Genomic DNA, 16,372 nt, shown 5'->3' on the forward strand with positions numbered 1-16,372 from the left:
TCTGTGTCTGAAATTACTGTAATTCCAGGCTGCAAAATGTCTTAGGCCAGGCCTGAGCATCACACATGCTGACAATAGCAAATTTGGTTAAATATACAGAGGAAGCTGCTTTTAAATCCAAGTTACGTAATCCACAGTGCCATGACATTTATTTGCAGCTGGATTCTGTCAAATGCCAAATATCTGAATGCTTTTCCATACAGTTTTACCCTTTCCCCTGATATGTTCAGTTTTAACGTGCATTCAACATTTGCCTCCCCACCATTGATACATATACCATGTGATCAGGGATGATGGGGAAGTCTGCTGATCATGGGAAAGTCTCTTTTGCACTGTCTGTTGGAAAGAATTATAGTCTCAATCTGGCACGGTGGCGATAATGCCCGGCTAGGGGGTGCGATCGGCATGGCTGCGCTCACGCCCAGCCGGGATTTTGTCACCCCACCCTTTTTATTTTTATTACTACACGACACGAGCTCTTCTCCACCTTTTGCAATGTTTTTGGTGGCTCATGCTAAAGGATAATACAGAATTCTCTCCTTTTAAGCAAGAGAAACCAGGCACCAAACTTTCTGCAGTTAGTATCTGGTGAGTTACTAACTTTCCTGCTGAGACACTATAAGTAGAAGTGCCAGCTATCAAGGATCATGAGATGTATGGGTAATGGGACAAGCTACTTAAGTATCTGCAAATACAAAGGGCATGAAAATTAGTTGGTGCAGACAAACTCTTTATATTTCATTGCAGGTACTTTCAGATATTACTATTACTGTCCAGCAATGTCCCTTCCATTGCACAGAGATGGTAAATGCAATGTACAGTAGCTTAAGATTCAGCCATCAGCCTGTCATTAGCCCTCTGGAAAAGACATACATATGTTTAGGCTGGGGTACTGTCAATGCTGCTAAGATTCACAAGTTATCTGCAAAGTCCTGACATTTCAGAGCTCACGCCCAGCCGGGATTTTGTCACCCCCCCAGGGATGACACCCGGGGCGAACCGCCCCCCCCCCTTCCTACACCCATGACAGAGGTTTATAGAGATTTATAGTATGGAAAAAGAGGATAGAGAGAGATTCTTCTTTGCTGAACTCAGTACTAGAACATTGTACTAGAACTCAGCTTTTCACAGTAAGATCAGGACAGACCAAAGAAAGTGCTTATTCACACAGTGCATAAATAACCTCAGGAATCTGCTGCCATTAGATGCTTCGTGGGATAATAGATCTATCAGTGGTTATTCATCATGACTTGTAAATATAGGCTCTTTGTTCAGAGGTAATGTTAATACTAATGACTGAGGGAAGGGGCAAACAACAGGGAGGAGCTGTTGCCTTCATGCTTGCTTGTAGCCTTCCCAAATGCTTGAAGCTGCCACTGTAAAACAGGGTGCTAGGTGAGATAGACCATTAATCTGATCCAGCAGAACCTTATAGTCTTATTTTGGTGCACATGGAGACAAGGCTGAACTTTTATTATAGACAGCATCGAGCACTTTGACTAGGTTTTTTCAGTCTCGTGAAACCTCTTCTGTAAGTAAACATATTACTTAACAAGAAATGGGCATTGTGATAGAGAGTTGCAAAACCTCAAAAGCACAGAGAATAAGGAACTACATGGTTAGGATGCTTCTGGAGAATTTTTTGCCTGTGCATCTTCGTTATCAAAGACCTGTCCACACATGGCTTTATACAGATGGAATTGTAGGGGGGAAATACAGCTGGCATTCGATTTCTTGTCTGCCATACGAGAACCCCTGCACTACCAGAACCTTGGTTGCGATTAGTTGTTGCCATGTTACAGACAGAAGACATACTGGGCTCTCTTATCATTTTCAAACATATTAGATAGGACTGCATTTTCAGTTTATACTGGTATTTTCCATATTAAAAACCTGTTTACATGCAAGGGCGTCACACTGACTTGCATTACGCATGTCAGAATTTTAATTTTTTTAATGCCCTTAGAAATATAGCTCCCTAACAATTTTCTGATGTGAGGATCTTATGCCTCCCCAGGCCAATGCTCTGTTGATTTATAGCAAAACAGATTACCAGTAATGTACATCTGTTGGGAGCTTTAGTTCCTGAGACCTGAGGCTGACTTTAGAAGACCACTGGCTACCTCCTTCAAATGAGGTAGCAGCTCTCTGAGGGCTCTTGTTGTAACTGAAGGAGGAAGCCAAGATGAGGGTTGTCTCAAGCCAGCATTGACTGGCTTTTGAGGAAATGTTGGTGTTCTGTTCAATGGTTTGTTTGTTTGTTTGTTTGTTTGTTTACATTTAGAAAGCTAGTAATACTTCTGTAAATAGTGACTTGCCTAAGACCACACAAAAGGTTCATGAGCACTTCAGTTTCCTGGATCATATTCTTTTATGCGTTGTACCACAGTCTTGGCCTCAAGCCCCATCAGCAAAGGAACGTACACAAGCATGGCTGCCTGTCTCAAAGGGGTTTCCCGCAAAACCAGTATGGCAGTAGCACTATTCTCACAGAGCCATTGCTCCCGAGCATGTCCAGTCCCTAAAGATAAAATCAGTGAGAGAGCACAGCAGAGGAGAAAATGCATATCACCAGGTTTGTGAAAAGCAGCACAAGAAGCAATGACATTTGGCTCCTTGCTCACCCAGCTGCAGTTTCCTCCTCAGTATTGCTCTCTATCCTTTGAGGGAAATGATGCTAAGAGAATGTATGAGGCAAGAGAACATTTGGTCATTGTGGGAGAAGGTGCTTAAGAGAGAACAAAATAACTCAAAGTAACTTCTGTATGTGCAACAAAGTGGGAGAGCCAGAGAAATGCTACGGAAAAAATAACTGGGTGTGACCTTGCTACAATAAAAAACTTCTGTGTTTTGGTCTTGCACCTCTAAGCACATGGTTTCATGTTTTTATTCACAGAGACACTAAATAGGTGGTGATGTGTCGTGAAGAGGGCTGTGAATCAGAGTTTTGAAATTCCTGTTTTCTTGCTTTTCTTCTACTTGAATTTGATAAACTGCTCCCTCCCCACCGCCCGGAAATATTATGTGTATTATGCTCTTTTGCTGTTTGTTCTTTAAGTAAAAGTAGCTACTCAGGATAAGCTACCATCGTTATACTGAAATATATTCCTACTGCTTTTATGGAGCGCAGTTTTCTAAGCAAGTCTTTCTGTGAAAGCCAGTTCCTACTTTCTGTCTCTTGGTTGTTATTCAAATTAACCAAGTATGATGAAGAAAAATGGATCATGCAGAAAAGAGGCAGGTGAAATCCCTCACCTCTGACATGCTAGATAGGTGCTTAGATGAGAGTGGGCCTTGTTCATCATTCTTCATCCAGCAATAGCAGTTTTAATGATGGACTACAGGGTTGTGTAGATGGGAGGCAGGCAAGGGTCTTTCAGCCTTCTGGGTTGTTGTCATCATATGCTAATCTGGGGAGGGGAAAGCCTCTGGTCATTCGTAGAATTTTTGCTCTAAATAAGATAGGCACAGCATTTAACATTTTTAATAGACCGAGAGACATGTTTTGACTTCAAAATCAGTCAAGGGAGAGAGGCTGAAACCTTTTTTGTACAAATTCTATTGACCCCCCATTTTTGTACTGTATTTTGTCTCAACAGCTTGGGCCCTGTATTTGCTCTTTTTGTACCATTTTATTGCTCCATTCCAAGAGTGCAAGTGACACAAATTCTAGGCCAGTTTTCCATCACAAACAAGACACTGGTCTATATATTGGGTTTGCAGGTACAGTATGTATTGATTTGCTTGCTTTTCATTTACTTAGCAGTGCAGCAACTTTCATTTCCTTGCAGCGTTTTCCAGAACTCCCCCGTATTATATACTCTGTTTCCAAATATTTAGTCCGAAGACACAATAGAATTGTTTGAATTGGGAACTTTTCAATTAATGCTGCAGTGCATGGAGTTGCATGATGAACCTGAAGTGCTCGCTAATTTTGCAAATGTTAGTGACAGTAATCCAGACACCTTGTGGAAAATGGAATTCAGTGAGTGTCCATAGTTTCTCCCTTTTCCATAGCTGTTAGTGGATAACAGCCCACTTTCTGCATGTCTAGTATTTCCCATTGACAAAATTTTATTGATTAGGTAGGGTGAGATGGTTCTCCTTGGAGTTTAAAAATGAGTATTTTAAAAAAGTTAAGAAAACAGGAGGCTACTGGAGCCCCTGGGCCTTGAACTGGGAGTCTTAGGGACCTAGGTTGGCCAGAAGTCTCTGTCTTCTGAATAGTTAACAGAGCAGTGCATTCTGCTTAATATAATAATAACTTCAGTTCAGATGCTGATGTTTGGAATCTTAAAGTAGAAATGCATCCCTTGAGTATAGCCTCAAACCTGGCTCTGTTGACAGAGCCATTCGTTATTCCTAATAACAGAGGAAAATAAAGTACATGCTCTGCAAAGTCTGTTATTTTGATCATTTTTATCTTACAAGTAAGGCGATAACTGCTAGCAACTAGTCTAGATGTTTATCTCAGCTTCAGTTATTCTTGGTGTGCTTTCCTTTCTTATCATGACAAACTGGTAGGTGTGCCGTTAAAAACTTCACCATGTGCAACAGAGATTTTGCTCGGTTATGTGGTTTTGCAATCTGAATGTGCTTTTCTCGTGCCGACTAAATGCCTGTCCAACATATGGCACACATTCAAGCAGTTTGTCAGAATTCAGTGGCAAGACTTGTTAAAAAATTATTATTGATCCAGAAAGAGCTACACACTGAAAGTTCTAAAAAGGTTGAAGAGCTGCACATAACAATAGCATAATTTATAAAATAAATACAATGGCCAGCGGAAATTGCCTGTTTTTTATTCATCTGTTCCATGTTCATTTTGGGGTTGGTTTTTTTTAATTAACATTTTGCAGAAGAGGGGGGATGAATATGCCACTGTCAGGTTATTACTCATTTCTGCTTCTCCTGCACTATGTACAGAACCGTTTCCTTTTAAATACTTCTTTCTCTGGCTTCAGCATCTTCTTGTGTCTCATCTTTCTGTAACTTTGTATCTCCTTTCCAACCCTTCTCTCCGTTTAAAGTATTTTACCCATTGTTTTTAAATAGTAGAGATGGGGAGTCTAATGAAGAAAAGTCATTAAGTCCATCTTTGCCTGTAGAAGTAAATTCTGAAGAAAAAAGGGTCAGATCCAGTTGCACTTTGCTGCACAACAATCGCCAGCAGATTGGTGCATGGTTTTTCAACTGTATTCTCCCTCTCCTTTTTATATATGCAATTGGACTCAACCCCTCACCCCCCCCCACACCAACCAGGTACCATTACTGAAACACCATATTCCAAAAGATTTAACTGGCAAATTGTTTCCACCAAGGTGTTTTCATTGGTTGTGGTCTAGCTTTGTTTCTTGTTCTATCCCCTTTGGTTTCGATCACTTTCCTACTCACACAGATTTACTGTGATATCTGCTACATTATTTATTGGTAGCAATACTCAACCAAAGCATTGTGTAATAAAAGTTGCGTTTTTAAACTGTGCTTTTTTGTCTTGTAGCTTTTAACTTCTGGGTCTTACATCTGGATTGTAGCTTTAAGTGGGCTGGTAAGTGTATTTCATTACTGTTTTCTTTACAACAAGTTAACAGTTTTCAGCACTCACGTGCACTTTTCTGTTTTAATATTTACAGCCTTTACCAAATTCAATTCAGCTGAGGTTCTTAACAACAATAACAACAAAAAATTGTGGCCAAAATGGTTCAGCACATAAACTTTGCCTGTTATTTCCCTTCCAGCTTGCTCCGTTGCTCAGTACATAGGCTAGCTTTCACAGAGAGATGGCTGCTACATTACAAGTACTCTACACTCCATTTAATTAAAAGAAATCCCAGTGGTAACTGATAGAGCCTTTGATACAGTTTATAAATCTATACATTGTCAGTACTTATCCATTACAAAGAGGACTGTCATGATAGGAATGATAGAAGGGAGGAATGCTTTAGGGGGGTTTCTTCTTCAGGGTTTGCCAAGAGCTGCGGGAGATTTCCCAGAAGGAGAGGGTTTGTGTTCCCTGCACCAATTCTACAGCTGGCCAGTGAACTGGGCATGGAGTGATGCCTTTTTAGGCAACACAAAAGGTTAGGCGCAGTTGTTGGATATTCACAGAGGAAGCTGGGGCAACAAACTGGGTTGTTTGAATAGCTCTGTGTTTGATGCTGGCTTGTTCAACAAACCACGGTTAAAAATTATTATTATTATTATTATTATTATTATTATTATTATTATTATTAATTTATACCCTGCCCATTGGCTGGGTTTCCCCAGCCACTCTGGGCAGCTTCCAACCAAATATTAAAAACAGACATTAAAAAATTTCCTAAACAGGGCCGCCTTCAGTTTTCTTTTAAAGTAAAATAGTCCTTTATTGCCTTGGCATCTGCTGGGAGAGCGTTCCACAGGGCAGGCGCCACTACCGAGAAGGCCCTCTTCCTGGTTCCCTGTAACCCCACTTCTCGCAGTGAGGGAACCGCCAGAAGGCCCTCGGCGCTGGACCTAACTAAGACTTAGCACAGCGCTTTTTAGACTTGGTAACCTCCAGATGTTGCTGGATTATAGCTCTTACCACCCCATCAACCATTGGCCATGCTGGCTGGTGTTGATAGGAATTACAGTCCGAAACATCGGAAGGGCACCAGACTTGGGAAGGCTGGGTTAGCACTATGTCCAAATGTGGCAAAAATGGCTTGCGTCACTTACTACCAGTTGTGTCATGGGCAGTGCCCATTAGATGACCATGGCAAACTCTAATCAAGAGTAACTAGGTACAGTACCTTTGATGTCCGCATTTGAGTATTTTGCTTTGGTTTCGGGGGGGGGCCCACAATTTTCCCTGGCATGGATGTTGGCTTGATACACGGAAATTAAGTAAATTACATTGGAAGTTCCTCTGAATGCTTCCAAGTAAGCTGCATAGGATTGGGATTTGGCCATTCAGGTTCCCTCAGCACAAAAAGAATAATCTGGAAAGTCCCTTAGACTGTAGTGGTAGGAAACATTTTCTATCTCGTTTATATTTTTCCGTATCACATGAGTGAGGGTTTTTTTTGTGACCAGTAAAGATTGGATCATAAGTTCAGTGTTGTGTTTTATTTTAAATTCTGTAGCCAGTTGCTTCCTTTTTGATAAGAGAAGTCTAATAATCACAACAGAAGAAGCGATAATATGGGAGGTTTGCGGATTTTTATTTGAGTAATTATATCCTACCCTTCATTGAGGTTTCCAGGCAGCTAACATAATCAAGTACACATTTTACTTGTGCACAATTTAGAATTTGCTGGCACCACTGGGTAGCTCAGTTGTTAGAGCATGGTGCTGATAATGCCAAGGTTGTAGGTTCAATCCCCATACAGAACAGCTGCATATTCCTGCAATGCAGGTGGTTGGCTTTGATGGTCCCTTCAAACTCTCAGTGGCGTAGCGTGGGTTGTCAGCACCCGGGGCAAGGCAAGTAATTTGCGCCTCCTAACCCGTGGATTTGTGCCCCCTAACCCATGGATTTGCGCCCCCTAACGCTAACCCCCAGATGTTCCGCCCGGTGCGGCCGGCCCCCCCTGCATCCCCCACGCTACGCCACTGCAAACTCTACAATTCTATGGTTGCCATACAGCTGCGAGATAAATTAAAACAGGAGGATACTGAATGTTTAAAACACCACTAACAAAAACGAAAGACATAAGAGCAGCCTAAAATCCCATAGAAAAAATTAAAGCCAGGCAAAATAATTTTCACATACTTGTTTTTTCCGCAGCATTTCTGATGCTCTGTTCTCTATTTGTAACACTAATTTTCAAATTAAAGTTGTTCTCTCCCCCCCCGCCAGGTTTGAATCAAAACAGAACAGTAATTGCCAAAGATGGCAATGACTGAAGTTATACTTACCTACTTTTTAATTGGACAATACAGGGTTGCATGAAGATGGAGGGTGATAGATCTGTAAGCTGTATCATATAATAGCTAGGTCAGTGCACTGTATGCTCAGATTTTTAAATCTATACATAAACATTTAGTTACGTAAATTCATGATTGCGGCCATCCGAGGACCTCGGGGTGATTTACAATATAAATACACAAAAATACATAACATAGTAACAAACAAAAACAATAGCATCCCCCCAACACACAGTTTAAAAGGCCATAGATTATTTAATTAGAACTTGGGTTCAAATCTCCACCATTACCTCAAAGACTGCATTTTGTGTACATTTTATTCCTAAACACACAACCACAGGGGATCATTTGTGTATATTGTGCATAAGCAAAAAGTGCTGCTTGTATCTACAAAATATGCACGGGCAAGTCAGTAAACAAGGAAGGATCCAGCCAACGCACGACAACCACAAACAATTGGTAAGCTACAATAGGCACTTGCATTTCACACCAGGTAGTGCGGTTCTGCCCTAAGAAGGGAGCCTTGAGGTGTGTGAGTCCTCCAAGCCTCTTTCTGGATTAAAGTGAACTTCTTCAACATGGACCTTTGTGTACTCATGGAGTCTTCCTACTGCAGGACATGGGGTTAGGATGCGGTGAGTTTCTGTGCACTTGGCGCACCGAGACACATTGCTCCCCCTGGAATATCTTGATAATTTGAAGGTGAATCAGATCATTTAGTGTTGGTGCGGAGGGCAGTTTTGCTGCAAATACTCACATTTTTTTCCTGTTCCCTGTTGAAGTACATGGGAACCAGTATGGTGAAACGTGGTCTACAAGGGACGATTCCTAGTAAAATGCAAGCTTTTAAAAAAATGGATGGGCTTATACTTTAGTCATTCTCCAGCTCTGTCATCATTACCTTGGAACTAGATTTAATTTCTTCCACTCTTTACTTCCCCTTTCAAGCTATATAAAGTGTTCTTTAAAATAATATACATAAGTTGCATGCATCACTAAATGCAAACTGTCCAAAAATAGAATCTATATTTGGGTTTCAGCTCACGTGTCTACATTGAAATCTTGCAGCAGGTATTTTTATTTTTTTATTTTATTTCTGTGGGAGTGGGGTGGGGGCAGTCGCCTCACACCTGTAGTAAAACACTTCCACTTTGCAAACTGCACTGTGTTTCAGTGTTTGTAATTATCAGATCTTTTTCCTTTCAAAGTGATCAGCACTAACGGGTCACAAAGAGTCGGACACGACTAAACAACAACAAAAGGGAGTCATCACAAAATGTACACCTGTCTCTGGATAGATTGATTCGCTGTCCAGCAGTACTTTTGTCTTCTGGGTTATGTTTTAATGTATGCACCTTGATGCACCATAATGAGTACTGATTGAGACTTTCCACTGACTTCCTACAACCTGAATGAAAAAGCGAAAGCAATATTGATGATCACCCAAGCTCCATCTGTTTACATAGATCAGGGGTGGCTCTCTTTTGGTCTTCCATTTGCTGCTGGACTATAACTCACATCATCTCCAAACATTAGTTAAGCTGGTGGGACCTGAAGTGAGTTGGAGTCCAGCAGTATTCGTAGGTCCAGAAGTCCTTCACCCCAGATGTAGATCTTAGAAAGCACTGAGGATAAGATGGACCCATAGTCCAATAGCAGTCCTCCAGCTCTGCTTTCTAGAGTCTGCCCTCCAGGAATAAAGTCACACTGCATAGTTGACTCACACTAATACTGTGGCTGGTGGTATTGAATGTTGATTAGAGATACAGGTCAACCGACAGATTCAGACTCTTACCATCCATCTTTTGGTGCAGGTTATCCACTAGGATACCAAGGCAATTTCCGTCTATAAACCAGGGTGGAAATCAGATTGAAAAAGGATCAAGATAAATGGCTTCCTCCAGGAATACTGGATCAAGCTGCCAGAATGCCCTTGAGCATCTTGCCCATAAAATGAATTTTAAAGATTAGACAGGGCCTACCTCATGCTTGGCAAAACACTGAGCATAGGGCTAGCAAAGCTGCTTTCTGCAGGGCTCAAGAAACTCAGTCACACAGCCAATCTAGCAGGGTTGAAGTCGCCATTCGTCAACTGATTCCCCACACCACTTGTGGGGCAGGTGGGTGGGTGAGTTTGAGGGAAATTGCCTCACAGGCCAAATTGGGACCTGTGCCGTCAAAGAAAGGCTAGTGTTAAGAGGTACATCTTCAACATGCAACAGAGGTGGTACAATGAGGCTGCTATGTGACCTCTTTGGAGAGGGAGTTCCACAAGTTAGCTTCAATGGAGAAAGCCTTTGTCTGGGCTGCCATTCCTTGCACTTCTGAAAGTGGAGAGAGGCCCTTTGCAGATCTTAACATCCAAAAAGCTGGTAAGGGATGTTCCATCTACAATTTCTGCAAATTTTCAATTTGGGATATTGTAGCTGAAGCTCTGTTTATCAGACATTTTGAACTCAAAGCCTTCTTCTAAGCAGCAGCCCTTTCTGGACCTCGTAGCTCAGTGCTAGTTAGCTGTTAGATGTATGATATAGCAATTCTTCCACATAGTTTCAGGCACACTCTTTTATATATGGCAGAAAATGTTCCCAAAGCACAGAGTAAGTCAGGCATAGGCAAACTCTGCCCTCCAGATGTTTTGGAACTACAACTCCCATCATCCCTAGCTAACAGGACCAGTGGTCAGGGATGATGGGAACTGTAGTCTGAAAACATCTGGAGAGTTGAGTTTGCCTATGCCTGGAGGAGGTGATAGCTGCAATGTCAAGCCTCAGTTGCTAGGGGTTGGAGAAAAAGTTAAGGTATGATCCTCTCCTTGAAACTTCATCACCCTAACCCCATCTGTATTTTATGCCAAGTCTGTCTCCCTTAGAGACAGCAATGCCTAACCTTGATTAAGGTTTCCTCTCAGAAACCTTGCACACACTTTGTCTTGTCCCAAACACATGCATCCATGGGGTGTGCACCACAGTTTGTAAATTTGGAAGTTAAGAAGTCTGGTTAACACCTAGTTTTGCCAGATGATTCCTGCTCCCAAGTCCCATTGCCGCAGGTGTCATTCCTCCATGTTCCTCATTTTCCAGTGAACTTGCATCTGTGGGGAAAACACCTCTTAGCAAGCTGAATTTAGCCTAGCCAGCTGCTAGCTTTGTTCTGCTGTACGTAAAACTGTTATCATTCCACATTTCCATTAAAAACAAATACAAAACCCTGAAGTTGACTTTACCAACCCTGAAGCGTCTATGATTTGCAACATTCTGCCTCTAAGGTCATACCAAATTCACCTTACTTCAGGTCACAATATTGTAAAAGTTGACGGCTGACGTTAGTGGATAGGACCTGTGAATGCTACTACATCTCTTTCATCTTGTTTACAATGGACTGGGACTGGGAAGTAGACTTACGCACACAATGCAGGCAAATCTAAATATATCCAGGAGCCTGGCTCGTGGTTCATAGGCATGAGCGCAAGCCAGTGGTAACAGGGTTGTCATTTTGCTTTTCAGACTTGCTTTTCAGACGTAATGTTTAATACAGTTTCCTTTGTTTAATTTAGCATTTGTATTCATCTCTGCATTAGACTACAAATAAAGCTTATGCTTTAAGAAGCTTATTTTTAGTCTCTTATAATTTAATCGTTTAGCCCATATTAGGCCAAGACGACTTGTTTTTCTTTGTGTGGCTGGTTGATAGCTGATATTTTTGGAATAATGGGCAGGAAAACTGAGGCTTTCATTTCTGTTTTCGAAACAAAGAAATGCTTACACTGATTATTTGGACAGATGAGGGGAAACAGTCTTCCTTGACATCCTTTGACAGATGTAGCTTCCTGTATGTGGAAGACAAAAGCACATGAATTGAATTGCACTGTGCCTTTGGCATGACTTCAAGCTATACTCTAATGTACACTTTGGCAAGAGTACATAAGTAGTTAGATGCTTGACAGTCTTCCCTTCTTGTACTGATATATTTCATAAAATCTTTGCAAGAGAATGAAAAATGCCTTTTCTAAAATACTTGTCCTTGCTAATCACCAATGCTACTCTAAATGCCCACCTGTTTGACCTATCCTGTGTATTCATTTCCAGGCTGTTTTAGATTCAACATCCTCTCTTTATAAAAGTGGCTGCATTTGAGAAATGCTTCTTGGGGTCAGGTTTTTTAAGGTTTCTTCTGATAATGGTTATTTTCTCATAGTGGAAATCAGTCCCAGGCTGCCCCAAGTCACAGCTGTAGGGACATTTTTATGTAGCATAAATATGCAGCAACATGGCATTTCAGTTGTGGATAACAGAAGAAGTGGACTTTTTAATGCCTATATTGCCATGCAGATCCAACAGGTGCAAAGTGGTCTTAGAGCTGCCCTTCATTAGATGATCCTGTGTTACTTTTTACCATGTGAAAATGTAGCATGATGAACAGAAATATTTTAAAATAAAAGTTGGCATTCTTTGGGTTCTTACAAAACTTCCAAATATTTAAAGTGGAATTTAAATACTTGCCTTCAACTTCCGTGACTGGTTTTTCTTTCAGTATCTCTTGTCTGTCACATTTATTTAGTTGGAAGTCTGTTTGAAAGCATAGGACTCTTGTTTTGTTCTCATGTTTTGTCAGCAAACCACAGAACAAGAAGTACCAGCAATCAGAGGTGAGTAAGGTAGTGATTGTTTTATCAGTTGCCTAGACATTCAAGTTGCTGTTTCTGCAGTTAGAATGGCAGACTTCGACAGACCTGACACTCATTTCCAAAATGCATTGTGTGATTTGCATTTTCAAAGGATAGTTCGTTATCATTTGAAAATTCATGGACCTCAATTTGATATTGTACCCTACTTGAAAGCTTGCAAAAAGCTAATACTGCATACAGTGGTGCCCCGCAAGACGAATGCCTCGCAAGACGGAAAACTCGCTAGACGAAAGAGTTTTCCGTTTTGGAGGTGCTTCGCAAAATGAATCTCCTATGGGCTTGCTTCGCAAGACGAAAATGTCTTGCGAGTTCCTGCGGGGGTTTTTTCCTTCCCCCCCTTTTTCTAAGCCGATAAACCGCTAATAGCGCTAATAGTGCTAATCCGCTAATCCGTCACAGAACGGATTCTTTTCGTCTTGCGAGGCACCACTGTAATCCTTAAGTGAATCATTGTCTGTGCTACTCATAGAGCTGAAGGGGATCTCAGAGGTCAACCAGTCAACCTCCTGCCAATGCAGAAAATGTACTACAACATAAAATCTGAATCCCAGGTGGTAGGGTTAATTCCAGCACTCTGTAACCTTTGTTCCGTGCTCTATCCCATAAGCATAGGCTGGTGATGTAATATGCAACTTTATTGAGTTTGGAGGAATCATTGTCTGTGCTACTCATAGAGCTGAAGGGGATGTAGTGGTTAAGAGCGGTAGTCATGTAATCTGGGGAACTGGGTTCGTGTCTCTGCTCCTCCACATGCAGCTGCTGGGTGACCTTGGGCCAGTCACACTTCTCTGAAGTCTCTCAGCCCCACTCACCTCACAGAGTGTTTGCTGTGGGGGAGGAAGGGAAAGGAGATTGTTAGCCGCGTTGAGACTCCTGAAGGGGAGTGAAAGGCGGGATATCAAATCCAAACTCCTCCTCCTCTTCTTCTTCTTCTTCTTCTTCTTCTTCTTCTTCTTCTTCTTCTTCATCTCAGAGGTCAACCAGTCAACCTCCTGCCAATGCAGAAAATGTACTACAACATAAAATCTGAATCCCAGGTGGTAGGGTTAATTCCAGCACTCTGTAACCTTTGTTCTGTGCTCTATCCCATAAGCATAGGCTGGTGATGTAATATGCAACTTTATTGAGTTTGGAGGAATGCATCCATGGGTAAAATGTCATCCATTGATATTTGAATGAGCTTCCCTATATAGGGTCACCCTTGGGAGGCTGAGGAAGGATGAACTTAGTTGCTGTAAGCCACAGGGTAGCCTTTTAGGAACTGTGTTTGAAGCTTGAAGGTCTTGGAATCATAGAATTGTAGAGTTGGAAGGAACCATAAGAGTCATCTAGTCCAAACCACTGCAATGCAGGAATCTTTTGACCAATGCGGGGCTCTAACCAACAACCTTGAGATTGTAGTGTCTCATACCCTTCTGACTGAGCTATCTTGGGAGATCTATCGTTGCTAAAGGACTTTTGGCCTCAGTGCGCAGTCTTACTTTTGTTAGAGAGTGGGTAACTTCACTGGAGAATTTTAATTTATTTTCAGATGTTTATGAAACTTTTATTTGGTGCAGACTTGGCAAGTTTTAAGTTGCAGTCCAGCTGTGTTTCCTTTCAGTGTTTATTACCAATGCCAAAAATATGTCGTATTGGATACAAAGGTTCCCTTCTTTTGATTGAGGGACCTTTGGATCCAACTCATTGTATTTACAAAAACTGGAAAGCTGCCTTCAAATAAGCTGGCTGCCTGGTTGACGATGAGCTGTGAAGGACCTTTTCAGTGGTGGCTCCTCATTTGTGGAATATAATAATAATAATATCTTTATTGTCATTGCCCCCTTCGGGGACAACGAAATTACTTGACTGCTCCATAAAAACACTAATTAAACAATACAGTATAATACAGCAAGGGAGATTAGATGACTTTCAAAGTCCGGGCTTCCCATTCCGGGCCGAGATCGCTCTGGAGAAGAAGCTGTTCTTAAGACGACTCGTTCTTGTCTTCATCGTCCTGTATCTCCGTCCCGACGGCAAGAGCTCGAAGAGACAGTGACCAGGATGCGATGGATCTTTTACTATGTCCAGTGCCTTCCTATGGCACCTTGTGGCATAAATCTGCTCTAAGGTGGAGAGTGGGCAGCCAACAATGCTCTCTGCTGCCTTAACAACTCTGCACAACCCTGCATATCCTCCCTAGTAAGGTGCATCTGTCTCCCTCATGATTAACTTTCAAGAGAAATTTTAAAACATTCCTTTTACTAAGGCATTTTACTAAGGCAGTACACTGTAACCCTTTTTTATAATATTTAAACGGTTTTTACCTGTTGTGTTTTTAATGTTTTATCATTACTGTGTCTGATGCTCTGGGCTTTTCTCCCACCTGGGGGGGGGGGGAGGTGGGATGCAAATTGAGTGAATGAATGAATGAATGAATGAATGAATACCATGTCAATGTTAATGCTGACATTGTTATGCACATGGCACTCCTTTGACAAAACCATAGAATATAGAAAAAAATGAATCTATTTGTCATTCTGCACTCCTTTTTCAAGCTACCCTTGGCAGCCTCTGTTAGTGACTACAGCTATTAACTGTCAAAGAGTAAAAGTTTTCCTCTTGTTTTAAGCCACGAGAACTATCTACAAAATAGTTTGGTTTTTTGTTTTGGTTTTTTTACCTGTTCTGAGCTTGAAAAATGTGACACATGCAGCTTCTGAGATAGGAAGGACATGTTGTATTGTGGACTTTAATTCATTATTTATTGCACGTTAAACTGAATGATGTCCTTTTTACCCCACTCCCTTTATATTTCCATTTCCTCATTATTTTGTTGCATGTGTGTATGTAATGTATTCTAAAATAAAAAGTTTAAAAAAAGAAAGTCGGATTGCATTTTTGATTGTGCTGTGTTCTGTGCAAAGATTACTAGGTAGTGGAAAGATTAGTCTTTTGTCCAACATTGAGATCTAGATTTCAGAAATGCTGCCAGATCATACCAAAGCCTGTCTAGTTCACCATTCTGTTTCCTACAGTGGTCAAACTGGTGACTGTGGGGGAAACCCTTGATCTGGCAATTGCCTTCTAATGTTGTGCTAGAGTGACTGGTATTCAGAGACATACTGTTTCTGGTCCTGGAGCTAGACTATAGCAATCATAACTAGTAGCCATTGATATCCTTATTCTCCATTAAAAAATCTTGCTAATTTAGCAAGATTTAGGAGAACTGTGTTTTGTAGGCGTCGTGATCATTTGTTGTCAAGTTATTCCATTTCAAATGTTATCTTTGGACATTTCTGACCATAAGATCTGTGATGTAATTTTTGCTGAAGTTTCCAAAATGATCTTTGACTATATGAAAGATTCTTAGCCTTCAGTTTGGAATATTAAAATTAAATCTGGCCATAAATGAACTGTTTATCTGCAGAAATTATCAGTAACTCCCCCACCCCTTGTTAGGGCATGCATTTACTCAGCTTATATTTCAAACTATGCCCACAAAATATCTGACGGGACCACCTTTCTGTAGGCAGATCAGGCCAGACTGAAGATATTGGGTAATACATTCTTCATTACTCTTCCTGTAATCAACTATGGATAGATTGATCTGTCCATTTCATAATAATTTAGGAGGTCAAAAGCTTTGGGAATTAAATAGCCGCTGGGTGACATAGACAAGGCTCACTTTATATGCACTAGCTGCATCAAGATAGTTATGAACTACTTCTAAAATCTTAAACAGTGTCAACTGCCATGGGACTTTTTAACCTAAATGATTTGGGGAACTTGACATTTTGAAGTTCTGAGAACTTG

At 41.2% G+C, this 16,372-nt stretch overlaps 1 protein-coding gene across 2 annotated transcripts in view; it reads left to right on the top strand.

The window, feature by feature from the left end:
• UBAC2 (UBA domain containing 2) overlaps positions 1-16,372 on the top strand; it is a 244,254-nt gene that overhangs the window by 209,153 nt on the left and 18,729 nt on the right. For both annotated transcript variants that reach the window (XM_083501338.1, XM_083501337.1), the window contains 2 exons: positions 3,600-3,723; positions 5,501-5,548. In XM_083501338.1, the coding sequence (XP_083357464.1) occupies positions 3,600-3,723; positions 5,501-5,548 (172 nt within the window). The remainder of the gene's footprint in view (positions 1-3,599; positions 3,724-5,500; positions 5,549-16,372) is intronic.

Source organism: Podarcis liolepis (genome assembly GCF_965112155.1).
Source record: "Podarcis liolepis genome assembly, chromosome: 4".
Classification (NCBI taxonomy): domain Eukaryota; kingdom Metazoa; phylum Chordata; class Lepidosauria; order Squamata; family Lacertidae; genus Podarcis; species Podarcis liolepis.